This window comes from Dipodomys merriami, unplaced genomic scaffold (genome assembly GCF_024711535.1).
Source record: "Dipodomys merriami isolate MVZ:Mamm:240054 unplaced genomic scaffold, mDipMer1.0.p SCAF_6, whole genome shotgun sequence".
Lineage (NCBI taxonomy): Eukaryota > Metazoa > Chordata > Mammalia > Rodentia > Heteromyidae > Dipodomys > Dipodomys merriami.
The window spans coordinates 72,768,556-72,788,211 of record NW_027206179.1 but is presented as its reverse complement, the minus strand read 5'-3'; the positions used below and the strand labels follow the sequence as shown (position 1 = coordinate 72,788,211).

The window sequence follows — 19,656 nt, the reverse complement described above, 5'->3', positions numbered from 1 at the left end:
CCTGGCTTCAATTCCTCAGCACCACATAAGCAGAAAAAAAAGCTGGAAGTGGTGCTAGCCTTGAGCTGAAGAGCTGAGGGACAGCGCCCAGGCCCAGAGTTCAGGCCCCATGACCAGACCAAAAAAAAGAAAGAAAGAAAGAAAGAAAGAAGTTCCTACAATTCAATGAAAAGGAATATACGTCACAAAAACCTGTGGGACACGGCAAAAGCAGTCCTGAGGGGCAAATTTGTTGCTCTCAGTGCACACATCAAGAAAATAGAGACAGACCAAGTAAATAATCTCATGTTACAATTGCAACTGCTAGAAAAGCATGAAAAAATTGAGCCTAAAGTTACTAGACGGAGCCAGATAACCAAATTAAGAGCTGAAATAAATGAGATAGTGACTAAGAAAGCTACAAATCAAATTAATAAAACAAAAAGTTGGTTTTCTGAAAAAAATAATAAAATTTATGGACTTTTGGCAGGATTAACTTTAAAAAAAGAGAGGAAGCTGGGCGCCGGTGGCTCACACCTGTAATCCTAGCTACTCAGGAGGCTGAGATCTGAGGATCATGGTTCAAAGCCAGCCTGGGCAAGAAAGTGAAACTCTTTTTTTTTTTTAAATTTTATTTGTGAACATACTGTACAGAGGGGTTACAATTACATGGGCAGGATAATGCGTACATTTCTTACCAAGCATTGCAGCCTCCTCCTTTTGTTTACCCTTCACATCCCTTCCCAGCCTCCCTCCTCCCCCTCAATCCCAATCCTTCTCCTTCCCCCCATTCCCCCCCCCCCATGCACCGACGTTGTAAAGCTTGTTTTGGACATGACAACTTGTACTTCTCATTGTTGCAACAGGTCCACCTGTATCCTTAAACAACTGGTTTTACCCCATCTCCTCCTCAAGTTATACTGACATCAAATATAGTGAAAGCAGGGGTTATACTGTGGGGGAGGGACATACAAAGCAACAAAGAGATAATCTTATAAATGCATTAGAAACACATGCATGAAAGAAAAAAAACATTAAAATACATATCTAAGGGTTCATTTTCCTGACATCACATTATCTGACCTTTTCTGCTTGACTCATGCATATACTAGACATTGCAAATAAGGGAAACCATGGGACCTATGAAGAAAGTGAAACTCTTATCTCCAATAAACCACCAGAAAACCGGAAGTGGCGCTGTAGCTCAAGTGGCAGAACGCTAGCCTTGAGTTGAAGAGCTGAGGAAGAGCTGAGGAACAGCGCTCAGGGCCAGAGTTCAAGCCCCACGACCAACACAAAAAAAAAGAATAAGAGAGGAAACCCAAATAAATAAGATCAGAGGAAAAATTACAACAAATACCCAAGACATCCAAGTAATTGTAAAGAACTATTTCCAGAAATTATACTCTATAGAAAGAAAACCTAGCAAAAATGGATGAATTTTTAGAGAAATACAAGTTGCCCAAACATGGGCTGGGAAGGTGGCTCAGTGGTAGAGCGCTTGCCTTGCATGCCTGAGGCCCTGGGTTCGATTCCTCAGCACCACATAAGCAAAAAGAAAAATACCGGAAGTGGTGCTGTGGCTCAAGTGGTAGAGCGCTAGCCTGGAGCTGAAGAGCTGAGGGATAGCGCCCAGGCCCAGAGTTCAGGCCCCACTACCGGACCAAACCAAACAAAACAAAACAAAACAAGTTGCCCAAACTGAACCAAGAAGAAATAAATCAATTAAATAAGCCAATAACAATGAGATACAATGAGATAGAAGTAAAAATCAGAAGCCTTCCAACAAGGAAAAGCTCAGGACCAGATGGATTCACTACGGAATTCTATAAGACCTTTGAAGAGGAAGTAATACCCATACTCCTAAGACTCTTCCAAGAAATAGAAACAGAGGGAGCTATCCCAAACTCATTCTACGATGCCAATATCATACTCATCCCCAAATCAGGCAAAGACCAACAAAAAAAAGAAAAACTACAGACCAATCTCCTTGATGAACACAGATGCAAAGATCCTTAACAAAATTATAGCCAACAGAATCCAGAAACACATCAAAAAGTCATACATTATGACCAAGTAGGCTTCATCTTAGAGATACAGGGATGGTTTAACATACGTAAATCAATAAATGTAATCCATCACATCAAAAGATGCAAGGTCAAGAACCACATGGTTATTTCCATTGATGCAGAAATGGTTTTTGACAAGATACAACATTCATACATGCTAAAAGCTCTGGAGAAAATAGGAATAGAAGGAACATTCCTTAAAATCATAAAAGCCTTATATGACAGACCAACAGCCAATATTATACTTAGTAGGGAAAAACTACAATGAATTCTCCTAAAATCAGGAACAAGGCAAGGATGCCTACTCTCTCCTCTCCTCTTCAATATAATTCTGGAATCCTTAGCTAGAGCAATAAGGCAAGAAAAAGACATTAATGGGATCTGCATAGGGAAGGAAGAAGTTAAAATGTCCCTTTTTGCAGATGACATGATACATAACTCCATGATCCCAAAAACTCCACCCCCAAATTCTTAGAATTTATAAACCATAGCAAAGTAACAGGATACAAAAAAATCAGTCCACAAAAATCAGTTGCTTTTTTGTACACCAACAATGTACAAGGAGAAAGGGAAATCAAGGAAACAACCCCATTCACAATAACCCCCACAAAATAAAATGTTTAGGAATTAACCTAACCAAAGACGTAAAAGAACTGTTTAATGAAAACTATAAAAACTTTAAGAAATTATAGAGGATACAAGGAAATGGGAAGACCTTCCATGTTCTTGGATAGGCAGGCTAATATAATGAAAATGGCCATACTGCCAAAATTGATATACACATTCAGTGCAATTCCTATAAAAATGCCAATGATGTTCATTACTGAAATACAGAAAACAGTCCAAAAATTCATATGGAACAACAAAAGACCTAGAATAGCCAAAACAATTCTAGGCAAAAAAGAAACATGGGAGGGATCTTGATGCCAGACTTCCAGCTCTACTATAGAGCCATAATAACAAAGACAGCTTGGTACTGGCACAAAAAGAGACTCAAAGACCAATGGATTAGAATAGAAAATCCAGAAATAAAACCACATGCCTACAGCCAGCTGATATTTGACAAAGGAGCCAGAGATGTACAGTGGAAGAAGCACAGCTTCTTCAACTACTGGTGCTGGGAAAACTGGGAGGCCACATGCAGAAAACTAAAAGTGGACCCCAGCTTGTCACCATGCACTAACATCAACTCAAAATGGATTAAAAACCTTAACATCAAACCTCATACTCTGAAACTACTGCAGCAGAGTAGGAGAGACACTTGAACTTATAGGCACAGGCAAGAACTTCCTGAATAGTGTTCCAGGGTCACAATAAATTGGAGAGAAACTCGACAAATGGGACTACCTTAAAATAACAAGTTTCTGCACAACTAAAGACATAGCAACCAAATTAGAAAGACAGCCAACTAACTGGGAAAAATATTTAGCAGCAATGTATCAGACAAGGGGTTAATATCCATTATATACAGGGAACTCAAGAAACTAACCCCTCCCAAACCTAACAAACCAATTACTAAATGGTCAAGGGAACTAAAGAGAGACTTCTCAGAAGAGGAGATAAAAATGGCAAAGAAACACATGGGGAAATGTTCATCTTCCCTGGTTGTAAAAAAAATGCAAATAAAGACAACCCTGACATACCACCTTACCCCAGTCAGAACGGCCCACATCCTAAAGTCAGCCAATGACAAATGCTGGAGGGGATGTGGAGAAAGAGGTGGGAGTATACACTTATACAACCACTTTGGAAAGCAGTCTGGAGGGTCCTCAGAAAGCTAAATATTGACCTCCCCTATGACCCAGCCATACCACTCCTAGGCATCTATCCTGAACAACAGGAACTAGGATACAAGGACACATGCACCTCCATGCACTGTTTACAATAGCCAGGATATAGAAACAACCTGTATTCCCCTCTATAGATGAATGGATCCAAAAACTGGTATGTATATACAATGGAATATTATGCAGCCATTAGAAAGGACAAAATAACGGCATTCCCAGGGAAATGGATGGAACTAGAAGATATCATGTTAAGTGAGGTAAAGTCAGAGCAAAAAGACAAATGGCACATGGTCTCCCTGATAAGTGGATGTTAAGGTGATATAAGAAGCATAAGGTGATATGACAAAGTAAACAAGACTTGAGAAACAAAGGACCTCCATTCATCTGGTCAAATCATTACTAAATGACCCCATGCTCCTGACTACATATATAGCATATATGTGCACATCAGAGGGAAACCAGGAGGACGACACAGAACCAGAGGGAAACAGGGCAAAACATAGAACAGAGGGACCCATCAGCTGCACTGGTCATTGATCAAAATGAACTAAGCAACTCAATGGCAGTGATGGGAGGGAGGGAATGAGCAAGAAAGAGGGAACAGCTGACACTAAGCAAAAGGAAAGAAATGTAGATATCACCCGATGTGGAAGAAATGACTATTGTCAAAGCTCATAGAACTCATAAACTTTATAGAGCACGATAAAGACAATTTCCCCATGAAGGTTAGAATGTGGTTGTGACTTTAACTAAGTATCACTATCCCACAATACTGTGACATTTTTGAAATTTATGTAATCACTCAATCACAATAAAAAATTACAAAAAATAAATTGGTTACAAAAAAAATCAAAGAAAGAAAAAACCCCCAAGGTTTGAAGACTTAACTCATCAATAGAATGCTTGAGGTTGATCTCTAGAACCACCAAAATATTTGTTTAACTTACCATTAAATTTAGACATCCAACACTCTCAAGCATGAGTCATCAGATTATATAGCACTGAGAAAAAAGATAATTATACAATGAAAACAAGAGATCAAACAACTTGAGGAGAAAATGAAGGAGACTTCAGTATGAACTCTGAAATTACTATCTGAATGCCAAATGATGCACATACGCATAAATAATAATCATAATCATCATAATAATATAACATTGGAGAATCATAATTGAAATTACTCAGTATACACTCACACATATAAACACCGAAATATGTCAGTTAAGATAGATGGAAATACAAGTCTGAACACGTTTAATTCAATATTTAAAAGTCCAAAAAAGGAAAAATAAAGATTGAATAGTCAAAACAATAATGATTGAGAAAATTTGAGAACCCTTAGATTTAGAAAATATAGAAATATCAAAAAATTAAAAAAGAAATATCACAGGAAGAATATTTTTAAAAAAGAAAATGAAATGTAAGCATTTCTTACACTTAGTAAGAAAACTAAATGTAAACCTTCAAGCAGTAGTGGCATAGCTAAGCCTAAGTTGTGTTTCTATCATCCCTCAAAATGATATCCTAATTTATATGATGAAGGGTAAGCCAGCTGTCTATATTCTAGTCAGTTATAAAGAAAAGAAGAAAGAAGAGGAACACACCATGTTTTAAATGGGATGATCTGGAATTCTGATAATTTATATTTTTCCTCATCCCTCTGTAGCTAACTATAGTAAATCTGGCGATAGCAATCTTTTACTAGGTAACCACATGCCCACTAAACCAAAAAAAATCCACTGAAATAAATTGTGCTGTCCAATTAAACAACCATTAATCAAATAAAATTACATAAAAATTTAAAAATCAGTTCCTTATTCCTACTAAACTTATCACAGATGTTCAATGGTTACCTAATGCTACAGTAGAAAACTAAGCTTAAGAACATTTTTTTCTAGCTCAATGCACACTATTTTTATAGTCTAAAGACATGCTACAAGACAGACAATGGCTAGACTCAAGATGGTTGGGTTTTCTGTTATCCATTTCTCTCTTTTTCCACTTAAATGTTCCTGTGAACTCTTATTTCCACATTTAAAAAAACAAATCACTGGGGCTGGGAAGTTGGCTCAGTGGTAGAGCGCTTGCCTTGCATGCCAGAGGCCCTGGGTTCAATTCCTCAGCACCACATAAGCGAAAAGAAAAAAGCCGGAAGTGGCGCTGTGGCTCAAGTGGTAGAGCGCTAGCCTTGAGCTGAAGAACTGAGGGACAGCGCCCAGGCCCAGAGTTCAGGCCCCACGACCGGACCCAAAAAAAAAAAAAAACACAAAAAACAAAAAAACAAATCACTTAGGTACTATAATCCTAAAGTCCTATCTAGGTATGTTTATCTTGCTCTTGTTTAAGATTCCTCCAGGAACTTCACAGGTGACTATTCATTGTAGCATCCTGCAGAATACCAACTCTGATATACACAGTGATAGAGAAACTTAAAAATGTCTGCTCAATAAAAAATAGAGAAAGAATCTCAAATAGCTATCTCCTCCTGGGCAGGGATGGTCAGATGCTCAAACTGGACTAAGTTTGTTTAGCCTTAGTCATGGCTGTACTATCTGAGAGCAACTTGAACACTTTGCCTTTCGTGATAACCATGGATGTTTAGGAATGTCCTCTTTGGAGCTGTATCTAGAGGAAATCTATTGACATATTTATTGATAAATCAATAGAAATATAAGCATTTCCTAGATGATGAACATAAACTTTATAACCCACAATCACAACATTTTACACTTTTTTTGAGGGCATCTGAGATAAAAAGTTTAGCATGGAAGACAAGATTCTTAATTCATTGACACTGAATTGGTTCTTACTTTTCTGGCACTACTTCATGGGAAAATGACTCATAGGAAAATTTCCTATGAAATTGCCTTTTCAAAGTTAGGGCATAGAAATAAATCGATTTCTCTATCAACTATCACTGAAGCCATAGTGTGCTAAGATTTTCTAGTTATCACTAAAATACTCAAACACTTCCTCTGAACTAATAAATGTAAAAAGGAAATTGGAGATGCAAAGATAAGAGAACATATGGGAAAGAGAAAGGCAACAGTTGAAGACATTTTCTGCAATATGATTTGCAGAGAAATTTGTATGTGTTGCAAAAAAGAGAAAAAAATAAACCACTTTAGTGTCCTGTGATATTTCTGTCAGATTTGATTGAACATGCTCAAGCAACTTCAATATTATCAAAGTGAAAGGCACACTTACAAGTAGACTTGGTGATTTATAGAAGAGAGAGTTTCACTGTCTAATCTATTCATCATTCACTTGTCTGTGAAAAAAGTTTCAGCTCTCTCTCTTAAAACAAAATGACTGACAACACTTTGTGAGAATAATGCAGATTAGGTTCTAGGCCTTGGCTGACTGCTACTTTCACTGTGTCAGTGTACATTTTCCCATTTCTTAGTTGTAAGGTGGCAGGTATATTTTGGTCTTGCTCTATGGAATGAAGCTGGTGATTCAGCTTATGTAACATGCTTGAATGTAGGAACTCTCAAATTACCATTGAGCAGATTTTTCTATTTTAAGGTCTAGAGAATGATTTCCATTAAACCAACGGAGAAAAGCCTAAATAAGAGGTGAACAGAGGTAAGCCGTGCAAGCCTGTGCATTGAACAGAGTGGTGGTACGTCATATCTCATTTCCCTAACTGTAAAGGAGGCGGCCACTGCAGGACATGGGTATTACAGAACCAGAACTAGTTATTTAAAACAATCTGAAGGCAATTTTGTAGAATCTTCTACCTCAAAAACCTGCTCTACTTTTATGTCCAGAGGGCAGAGTAACAAGAAGAAAAGATTCTTCCACTACCATTTCGATTTTCACCACAATTACAAAAACACAAAATTTTAATGCCACCAAACTATACTCTTCAAAAAGTGGTTAAAATGAAAACTAACATATTCTATACTAAAATTAAGAGGAGGAGTGTGTTGGGAGGGGTGGATGGGAATATTGATCAGGATGCAGCATATTAATTGCTTCAGTGAATAACAACTCCTTTGTACAATTATGTAAAGATAATGAAAATATTCCCCCCAAAAGAAGTCACAATTGAGTACATATATATGTATATATATTTACATAGTTTATAAAAATAGGTATTAAATATAAATCTGGATGAAGGGTTTAGCCACTCAGAGTGCTCTGCACTGTATGTCCTTCAAGATACTTCTTCGAAGTACAGTTCTGTGCCAAAATCAGGGCCATAAATATCCCAAGTCTTTTCTTTGTGCGGATTATCCAAATGGTGTCGTGAGAGATACAGTCTAAGGGTAGGGAGGAAAAAAATAAATTACATTTAATTTTAGGGCTAACAGACAAGTCATGCAATACAACACCCTTGTTTTAGAAAGAGACTTGTTAGCTGCAACCAAAACCTACGTCCCATTTGTTTTCCTTACTTGGCTCATTCCAGCACTTTGTGTTTGTGTAAACAGTGGGCAAAAAAACTTCCCACTGTAGTTTATACACAGACATGGAAGATGAAGCTCTTTCTGTTGGATTACATTATGTCCTTACCGGTTCCTCCTTATTAAAGCAGTGTTGAACCAGAAGAAGAAGGCGCAGTCATCATAGTAGTTGGGTATGATCTAAAAACACATGGTTAAAGGTTATTTTCATAGTAAAATAGATACCAAAAACTAGTGATTCCAAAGAGATTAAAATTCCTCCCTTATTCCTTTGTGTATGCCATCAGTTGCAGCCTTCTATAGCAAAGTACTCAGAGGCTTAGGAGAACACTGTTTCAATTAAAATATAATGGGCCAAAATTAGTGCAGGGAAATAGAAGAAAGAGGATTTCATAAAAAGTCACTAGGAACAGAGTAACAAAAAGAAGATACACAATGGAGGGACATATATACAAACCATGTGTCTGATGAGGGTGTTGTATTCAGAAGAACTCTTCAATTCAAAGACAAAAGGCAGATAAAAACAGATCAACTCCAAGGCCTTAAACACACATTTCTCCAGAGTCTGTATCCAAAAGGCCTACAAGCACACACAAAGACTGAGACCACATGCCACACTACTAGGATCACCACAAAAAAAATCAAAGGCCCTCAGGCCTTGCTGGCACAAATGTAAAACGGTGAAGCCATTTGGTGACTACTCAGTAAATTAAACATAGAATTACTAAAGCCACTTGAGGAATAGTTTTTCCCATAATAGATATATACTGATTAAAAAATTTTTTTGTCAGTTGTGGGCCTTGAACTCAGGACCTGGGTGCTATCCCTGAGCCCTTCAAGTCAAGGCCAGTGCTCTATCACTTGAGCCACAGCACCATTTCTGGTTTTCTGGTGGTTAACTGGAGATAAGTGTCTCACAGACTTTGCTGCCTGGGGGCTGTCTTTGAACTGCAATCCTCAGAGATCAGCCTCCTGGATAGTTAGGATTCCTGGCATGGCCCAGCTTGATCTTATTTCTATAATGCTAAATAATCAACTAAAGACCTATGACTTTTACACCCAATCACATTGTGGTGCATTCTAACTCATTGCTGTTGCCTGTGCTTCCATTTTGAGTGTACATTAGACTGGCATAACAGGAGCAGGGCACAGCCACCCATGACAGTTTCCAGTCTCTGTCCCTTCCCAGTTCCTCAGTGGGCCTGATCTGGATATTTGTCCCATGCATCCCTCTTCTTATGTGACAGAAGATACAATCCCTTTGCTTCACTCAACCCATTCTCCAGGGAACCTGTGCAGGTATGTGTAGTGAATATTCCGGAATACTGACATAGCGTCTTACCAAATACTGACGTAGTGTATTATTGAATATAGGAAGGTAGTGAGTATATATGTGCTGTGAAATAGTATGGAATATTAAGATGTAAAATTAGGAATTACAAGTTATGAGATACAACTATGGAAGATAGAGATAAGGACACCCATATGGAGCCTACAGAGACATCACAAAAGCAACCAGCCCACCACAAGGAACAGACTTGGCCAGAAGTAGGGCAACCTTACCCTCAATGATAACCAGTCGTGGCCAGAAATGAAGCTGTCAGCAAGGCAACCCTGCCTGCTATAATAATCAGCCATAGCCAGAAATGACAAAGCCCAGCCTAAAACATATAAAAACCCAGGGCAGCACAGACCCCGCGAGATGGCCTCTCCAAGCAAGGCGACCCCTATCAGACAGGCCCTCCAGTGCAGCACCCGGCAAAGGGCCACACATCAGACAGACCCTCCAGTGCAGCACCCGGCAAAGGGCCACTACTCCAGAGGACACCTCGATGGACTCCCCTCAACCTAGGATCACATCAAGTAGTGTGCCATGTGAGCACCCACGGGTGTGGGACACGCTTGGTAGAATTAGGTGTAAGAGTTAGATATTGGTGTGGATTATATTTGAAGTGTTAGAATAAATGGAGCGAAACTTCTTGATCTAAGCATGATGCTATTCACCTGCTCAGCACAGTATGTCTCGTGACCACTTGGGTTACAGCATGACTCTTGAGACCACAATGGAACCCCCCCATGGGAAACCTGCTCAGGTAACACCCTGGGCCCAGCATAAAGGCGACTTGCTCCTCAGGTCTCCCTGTGTCTGTGGCTCCCCACCACTGGTTGGGCATCAGCTTCTCCTGGATGGCGCCCTCTTTCCACTAGCCCAGACTGCTGCTGCCCTTGCCTCTCCTATTGCTGACCTGCTTCTCCTATTCTCTGTGTTCATTGTGCTGCCTGCTTGGTGCCTTATCTGAGCAGCGTGCACAAACCTGTGTCTGTTCTCAGGGCTTTCCTGCAGTATCTACTTGGATAGGAAGAAACTAAAAACAACAAGTCAGACAAGAGCCTCAGGGCATCTGCCAGTAAAACAGGTTTCCTCTGAGAAGGACACCTGTCACCAGTGGCACTGAGGCATTAGGCTACCCATCAGGGTAAACAATCATCCTGTGAAAGACACACGGTACAGCATCCACAGCCACCTCACCTGGAGCCCCATGAGAGCAAAGCTAGAATTTATAGTTGCTCTCAAGAGACGGTCCTTGAGACCAAGCTAGAAGAAATATATATCTATTGCTACCATCAACAGCTACTTTTCAAGATTAACTATCCCTATTGGTGATGATTAGAGCTACTCAGGAGGCTAAGATCTGGAGGATCTTAGAAAAGTCAGATTCCATTTCCAAAATGACCAGCAAGAATCGGGGCTGGAGGCATGGCTCAAGTGGTAGAGATCCAGCCAAGCAAGCAAACAAAGCATGAGGCCCTGAGTTCAAACCCTGGTACTACAAAAAAAAAAAGCCCCACAAATACACGCACACAAAACTGGTGAGCAAAGAAATTTCTAATTTTTTTAAATGTGCCTTCACATCTTGACCCTTGATAATCATCACTGAAATTTCTATTGCCAAGGTTCCCTGAGCCAGTGAAGAAACCACAGTTTCTGTTTACAGACTAGTTGAGCAAGGATTCAGAGTTGTTCCATCATCTGAGGTGTTCCATCATCTGAGAGATAACCTCCCAATACAATGACTACCCAGGTCATTAGCTTCCGTACATTCACCATCGCAATAGCTAATAGCAGTGAGTAAGCAGGTGATGAAGGAATGCACAGAGAATGAAATTTAACTTCCTTGTTGATAGTGGAGATGGATGATTTAACAGAAAAATACAGCTACTGAGCTGCTGAAATTCATTATTAACAAAACCATTCAGACATAACAGTGTACAACTAATTAATAGAAATTATACACTCATGACTCTTATAGTAATGATGCTAAGTTAATGATAATGTCTCCCTCAGTTATTGATAGTGTAAAAGCATTGATGGCAATATGTTTAAAAGATACAAAACTGTCAATACTACCTTCTTTTTAGAATCCTGGTTTTCTTATTTTTCTTATTTGAAAACTAACAGCAAATTGCATAGAATTTAGATAAAAGTAGGTGGGTGCTGGTGGCTCACATATGTAATCCTACTCAGGAGGCTGAGATCTGAGGATCTGCAATGCACAGCCAACCAGGGTAGGAAATCCATGAGACTCTTATGTGCACTACAATACTCAGCAAAAGCCAGAAGTGGTGCTGTGGCTCAAGTGGTAGAGTGCTAGCCTTGAGCAAAAGAAGCTCAAGGACAGTGCTCCAGGCCCTGAGATCAAGCCCAAGAACTTGTTAAAAAAAATATTTAGAAAAAAACCACACTTTAAATATCTTTTAAAAAATCCTGATAGTTTTGAATTGTGTTTTTCTCCTCTTCTCTGGACATGGATTGCTCTCTATCCTTTCTCTTGCTGAGAACTGCAGCAAAGGACATCCCCAAACAAAAATATTCACAAATCCAGGTTATACAGGGATTTTTCATACTCACCGGTGATGAAAACTTCACTTTTATGTCAGCATGTAAGTTCGGACAGTCTAACATAAGGATTATTGCTCTATTGGTCTCTACATCATGTTGTAACTATGAATAAACACACAGAATTAGGAACTATAAATGTAGTTGGTAGTAAGTATTCATTTTCACCAATCCAAGCATACAAAGTTCAGTATATACTCTCAAGTTTCATAGCCTCGTCATTTCATACAGAAATTAACAGTAATCTTTTTTTCTTTACATTAACTCTACATGTTTGAGGGTTCTAATAGGGAACTGTTGAGAAGCAATGTATTCATGTTTTACTGGAATTTAACCTAATAAATATCACAGTTCAATGAGAATCATCTGAATTTCATATTGTTTTAAGATAATGGACTATACAGCTTAATTTTAAAGCTCACGTTGATATTCGAAAAGCAATGCTTACCTAATCACGTTCTTATAGAAAAAAATCTTCTTGACTCAGATATATACTAGATAGTCTGAGTCAAGCAGAAAAGGTCAGATAAGGTGATGTTAGGGAAATGAGCCCTAAAATATATATTCAAATGATTTTTTTTCTTTCATAAGATTGTTTCTAACACATTTATAAGATTATTTCTTTGTTGCTTTGTATGTTCCTCCCCCACAGTATAACCCCTGCTTTCACTGTATTTGATGTCGGTATAATTTGTGGAGGGGAAGGGGAAAAACAAATCGTTTAAATAGGGATACAGGTGGACCCATTGCAACAATGAGATGTACAAGTTGTTATGTCGAAAACGAACTTTATAACTTTCATGCGGGGTGGGGGAGGGCGCGGCGTGGGGAGAATTGGGTGGGGGGGCGCGGAGGGCGGAAGGGAAGGGATGGGAAGGGGAAACAAAGGAGGAGGCTATAATGAATAAGAAATGTACTCATTATCTTGCCCATGTAATTGTAACTCCTCTGTACAGTATTTTCACAATAAAAAAAATAAAAAATAAAAAAAACCCTTACTTTGCTAGTGGGATCAATGCTAGATTCCAGTGAATGGAGATAGGTCATGTTTTAGGAATTAACAATTTTGAAATCAGTCTAAGTATTTCTTTGGTATTGATTCACCGTCATACTATACAGGGGCTATGATAGGCCCTGTGGGACAAAAAACAAACAAACCAAAACCAAAACCCTCACATTTTTTCAAACCCTTCAGTAGTTTTTATACATAAAGAACAATAGTACAATAATATGCAGAAAAGCTGCACAAAGAAGATTTGTGTGCAATTATGTAGTGTGTGTGTGGAGGAGGAGTTATAGTTGAATAGGAAAACTTCCCCAAGGAAGTAAAACTTGAGTTGGTCATTGGATAAATGAGGAGTAGCACAGGCACAAGATACCTGCAGAAACATGAATTAGACTTGTATTAGACTTGTAATTAGACTTGTATTTCTAGAGCCAGAGGGGTGACCCATCCTCCTTTATTGGGAGTCTGTAGGTCAAGTTATTGATGGGAATAGCTCGGCTTTGCTAGCGCTGTTGTGTCTTGAGAGCTTAAGAGCCAGGAAAACAAGAGTGAAAAGTTGGTAGGAATCGCTGGGGGCATGTCCTATATAACAATGTGGCTGGATAATTATCACCTGTAACACTGAATTAGTAACTTATGGTTTATAAAGTTACTTCAAATGCGTTACCTAAATCTCACGACACTTAAGATGTGGCCTGTGTTATAGTAAGAATTTGAGCCAAAGGCAGTCATTTGTCTTTGTCCATGGTACACTGTGTCTTCTGCTCACAATGAGAACGATATTTAAGGATGCATTCTGCACACATCCACATGCTAACTTTTATAGGGAGAAAGACAAAGAACGTGGACTATTATATAAATCTAGAAATGAGCAAGTGAAGCCCTGGACTAGGTTGCGGGAACATGAAAAAGTGAAAGAAATTTCAAAGCATCCTCCATAGGAGCTGGTGATTAATGTGATTAAGAGACTAAAGCAAAAAAAAAAAAAAAAAAGAATTCCTAATTGTAAAGCCTGTGTTGGAGAATACTGGTTGCATTTAAGAAGCATAGGAAAAACTTGTTTGATAAATCAGGATTGCTGAAATGTGTGTAGACAGAAGGGGCTCCTTAATATCTGTTGAGTGACTGAAAGAACCCATGCTACTTTATGGAAGGGCCATGGTGAATGTGACCAAAAATAGAGTCTTCTCATAGACAAGAACAGAAAGCCAAGGACGGGGTCTGGGTGAATGCTCTCAGCAAAGTGAAGCCAAACAAAAATGAATAAACGTTTTGAAAAGTGTTTATCGGGCTGGGAGCCAGTGGCCCATGACTGTAATCCCAGTTACTCAGGAAGCTTTGATCTGAAGATCATGACTCAAAGCCAACCCAGGCAGGAAAGTCCATGAGACTCTCTGATTAAGAAGCTGTGGCTCAAGTGGTAGAGTGTGAGCCTTAGCACAAAAGCTCAGAGACTCTCAAGTTCAGAGGCTCTGAGTTCAAGCTCCAGGACCAGCATACACACAGGAGTGTGTGTGTGTGTGTGTGTGTGTGTGTGTGTGTGTGAGAGAGAGAGAGAGAGAGAGAGAGAGAAACAGAGAGAGAGAGAAAGAGAGAGAGAGAGAGAGAGAGAGTGTAACTTCTGAAGGAAATTTAACTTTACTTTTGATCACAAAGGCAAGTTGCTTATTTTTTTTTCCAGAAGAGGTTTACAGTCTTAAGCATTTCTTCAGCATTACAGTTCAATATATTCTCCTCTTACAGCTGCGTGTAAAGAGGTTTCTCCTCAGTCGACACACTCTTCCCCACAGAACATTGGAGTTAGTGTCACTGAGGTCATTGTGGAGTGGACAGTTTCTGCACCCATTCCACATTTCCTGACTCCAACTTCACAAGTGTCAGGGTGGTTGTCAAGAACACTAAATTGCAGGATCAGAGCTATACGATAAATGACCCCAAAAAATGACCAAAAGGAAGATAATATAGCTAATACTGACATGGGAATTTGAAACCTCCATTGATTCCTGGGGACATTCTTAGCATGTGTGGGTAAGTGAAGACAAAGGAACAATGAACTGTAGCCTATTTTGGGAAATGTTTTGCAAGGACTGTTTGGAACAAGGCTTTGATTTGCATCAGAACTAAGCAACACCAAGCTGGCCACCAGAGGGCAGCATGAGTCTGTGTGGTGAGTGATGGTTGGGGATGACAACAAGCCGGCTGGACTGTGAACTGGGAACAAACACCAGAATTCTCACTTCAAATGCTTTTGCTTACCACGCAGTTTTCGGGTGTGCTACTAAATATGGTCTCTCGATGCATTATGATGTCTATTTTTAGATCAGTTCCATCTCCTCGTCCGACTCCTTAATAAAAGTAAAATGACACACTCGTTAGAGCACAGAGCAAAATGTCTTGCCAGTTATCATGAGAGACTGATACTGTAATCCTAGAAACTCAGGAGGCTCAGATCTGAGGATTGCAGTTCAAATACAGTGAGGCAGAAGCCGGGTGCTGGTGGCTCACGCCTGTAATCCTAGCTACTCAGGAGGCTGAGATCTGAGGATCGCCGTTCAAAGCCAGCCCCGGCAGGAGAGACCGTGAGACTCCTATCTCCAATAAACCACCAGAAAACCGGAAGTGGCGCTGTAGCTCAAGTGGTAGAACGCTCGCCTTGAGCTGAAGAGTTGAGGGACAGCGCCCAGGCCCAGAGTTCAAGCCCCACAACCGACAAAAAAACAAACAAACAAACAAATACAGTGAGGCAGAAAAGTCTGTGAGACACTGATCTCCAATAAACCACAAGAAAACCAGATGTGGAGCTGTGTGTCTCAAGTGGTAAAGCACTAGCCATGAGCTGAAGAGCTGAGGGATGGTGTACAGGCCCAGACTTCAAGCTCCACGGCCAACAACAACAAAATAAAAGCTTTTTTTTCCCACTGAAGACAAAAACAGCAACATCTAGACAGAAGTATTGGCAGTGTTACAATTAAAATACTGCATTTCCTTCATGCTCAATTCAATATGAGACATAAAGCAAGCTATACTAAGCAATTCCTAGGCTCATTAGTAGGTTTATAATATACTATATTAAAATATTAGGAAGAATGTTTCTACTAAATATATGCATCCCTCTGGTACAACCAGAACCATATACATTAATAGCTCTAATAAAGTATAAATCTGAGCACACATCTCTCCCTGCAGGCTTCTTCCTCCTACCCTCTGCTGCCGGCCTCTAAGTAAGTCCTGACTTTATCGCCCAGAGGTGGCAAAATCCATCCAAGATGGATCTGCTAATTGTAACAAATATTTACAAGTTAGCTAATTCACTACTTCTACTTTTTACCATACACTGTCACTCAGGACATCTATAAAGATTAGATGTTCTGAAATAGGGAACTTAGTATATGATATCAGTACTTTACTAAAAATATACATCTTCTAGATGTGGCGGTGCTAGCAGAGCCCTTCCCAACCTTCCTCTTCTCCTTCTCCATCACTCTGGAAACTAACTCTGTGATAAGCACAACTTCACTCCCAGAAGACAGTTTTCCCTAAACACTACCAAAAGGACATTTATATAGGGATTATTCTCTACTTCTTACTTTTGGCATTAAGACTTAACCCTTAATACCTAGTAATATGAACTAAAATACACATAAGGAGCCAAGTCTAGACAACCTGAACCAACAGAAGAGGCCCAAGATAGCCTGCACACGTCCTCCCCCAACCCCACCCCTGCTGCCACCCACTGAACAGCACAGTCTCTAAGACATTACAATTCACTCCCAAATTCAACTACAAAAATACTTCAAGGGGAATATGTTATCCCTCTACTTTTACAAGATTAAACATGTTGAGATGTCGAGAAAAACTAGATGCTGCTAATAGTTTTGTGTTTCCCACCAAACAAATATACAAGTAATGACACAAAAAGCACACACACTAACAAAAGCTCTCATTTGAAAATTCTAGCCTAGAACCCTTCCCATCTCCAGCATCCCAATGTCAGGGTTATTTATACAAATGTAATATTTCAAGGGGACTTTCAATCATTCAACTTCAATGTTTAAAGTCTTTAACTTTTGACACAAAATATACTTGATGTGTTAGTTTACTAATTTTACTTCTGTCACTGGCAACCTTTTTAACATCTAGTAAGACTAGAAACTGTACATTAGGACCCATCTGTCTTTTATAAAACTATATGCAGAACAAAATTAAAATGCACAGACACCAGAGACAATGGGCAATCTTGCTTCACCATAAACCCATGGGTAGAAAGCCCTCAGCACTTTCCCTTCTCCTTCCCTGAACCAGTACACACACCTTGTGTACTGCTCAGAAGCCGTTTCATCATTCCATTTCCAAAAGACAAAATGTCATTATGAATTTTAGCAAAACAATAGCTACAAAATGATTTACTGCCTCTACTTTTATCATGCTTTCTGCACTTCTAAGCACCTAGAGAGAGCAGATGTCTCAAAAAGGACTTAATTGTCCATTGTATACACAACAGTGTTGAATAAACTACAGGCATGTAACCATGGTTCTATCTGAAAGTGTCTTCCAGGTGGGAGCATTCTATTCTAGCCTAGAACCTTTTATTTCTTCCAATTCCAGTATTACACTTGATACAGGTACAAAGTGACTTACAGATATTACAATTTTGCTTCTCATCTTTTTCAGAAGACAGCCTTTCTATTAATTTTAGCACAATATATACAACACATGCTAGTTTACTCACTACACTGGCAACATCTTTAATAGCTAGGGACTAGATAGTATAAAATTAGGACTCGTTTGTCCAGTCTATACACAATATATGTTATACACAAAAGTCAAACAAAATGTATGTAACATACAGGGTAAAGGATGATGAGCTGAAATTTTTTCACACACACTGAGAAAGTTTTTCCTTTCTACCACTTTCCTCAACCCACTGAACAAATACAGACAGTACATTGTTCACAGAGGTGGTTTAAAAACTCCAGTTCTGAACACAGTTATAACCAATGCAAACTTGCTTGCTGTGCTCACAGCACTGGTGAGTACAATTGTACATGCAGCAGTGGTTGTAACCCCATGTATCTTCTAAATAGGGCCATTGTGGCCCTGAGCCATTCCCTTCTCAATTCCTTCTTTCTGCCTTCAATCCAGGGGACAAATACAGACATATGTAATGCTTACAGATAGTTAAACAAATGCATATCTAATTGTCATTTATAGAAAAAAGTTTCCTATGACATTTCAACACAAAATGTGCTGATTTTACTACTTTGTCATACACTGGTAACCTCTTTAACATGTAGAGACTAGATGTTGCAAAGTTGGACTTTTTGTATAGACACTATATACACAGCAAAACAAGATGCGCCATACAGTAAAATGGTATCTGAGGATGTCCAGGTATGAATACACTAGCACATTACTTTTTGCAATTGCTCACTTCCACCTCTCCTCCAAACCAATGAATGAGTACAGGCAGAACCTGCCATTCTGCTCACAGAGGTGATTCCCCACTTCCATTTTGTAAAGACAGTGTTTCATGTGAATGTTAGCAAAAGGATCTCTAAAAGGTGGTATTTTACTGTCTCTACATTGAACATATGTTGGGCACTTCTAAACATCTAGAGAGACTAGATGTTTTCAAGTAAGGACTCACTTCATCCCCTATGTACATAGCAGTCTTCACTGACTGAACACATGTTACTAACTATAATCTGAAAAGTGTCTTCAAAATATGAGCACTCTAGGACATTTGTCCACCTACCCAGTGGGCTAGTATGCTGAGATTTTCAGAAGACCTTTTCTAGGGATTTTAACACAAAACCTACAAAGTCTACTAATTCTATTTTTGTCATATGCCAGGAAACCTCTCGAACTTCTAGAAAGACTAGAAGTATGTTAGACCCAGAACTATAAATCAATGTGCTGTTTCTTTTTCTCGGTGGTGTTGTGGGTTCTTTTTAATTCCATTTCTAGGGCTTGAACATAGGGCCTGAGCTGTTATTGCTCGAGGTTAGCGCTCTACCACTCTAGCCACTTTTGGCCTTTTTCTGTGTATATGGTACTGAGGAATGGAACGTAGGACTTCATGCATGCTAGACAAGCACTCTACCACTAAGCCTCATTCTCAGAAAAAAACAAATTCTTCTTGCATGACAAGAATGTTGGCTTAAGCCCTTGACTTCCCTCACATCTCAACATCTTTAAGTCACATAAATGTATTTCATCATTTACAAAGAAGGAAAAAATGAGGTGAACATTTCTTGTGTTACCCTTTTCCTTCTACCCATGTAGATCCTCAGCCCCCAAAGAAATAACCTCTTTCACTAGTTTTCTAGGCCAGACTGGCAAAAAATGGGACTTTATCCCAAAAACAACTAGAGCAGCTAGGTATTGGTGGCTTATGCCTCTAGTACTAGCTGGTTGGGAGGTTGAGACTGAGAGGATCACAGTTGGAGCTAGGCCAGAGGGAAAACTGTCGACATGGTCATGGGTGCCTATCATCCCAGCAAGG

At 39.4% G+C, this 19,656-nt stretch overlaps 1 protein-coding gene across 2 annotated transcripts in view; it reads right to left on the bottom strand.

Moving 5' to 3' along the window:
- Nucleotides 1–7,955: 7,955 nt before the first annotated feature.
- The window catches only part of Tpte2 (transmembrane phosphoinositide 3-phosphatase and tensin homolog 2), a 71,198-nt gene continuing 59,497 nt past the window's right edge, over nt 7,956–19,656 (bottom strand). Inside the window, exons 27-31 of one of the 2 annotated variants that reach the window (XM_070003170.1) lie at nt 15,408–15,496; nt 12,158–12,250; nt 8,705–8,827; nt 8,357–8,427; nt 7,956–8,103 (exon numbers count right to left, since the gene is read on the bottom strand). In XM_070003170.1, coding sequence (XP_069859271.1) covers nt 7,998–8,103; nt 8,357–8,427; nt 8,705–8,827; nt 12,158–12,250; nt 15,408–15,496 — 482 coding nt within the window. In that variant the 3' untranslated portion in view covers nt 7,956–7,997. The remainder of the gene's footprint in view (nt 8,104–8,356; nt 8,428–8,704; nt 8,828–12,157; nt 12,251–15,407; nt 15,497–19,656) is intronic. The other variant, XM_070003171.1, reaches the window with a different exon arrangement.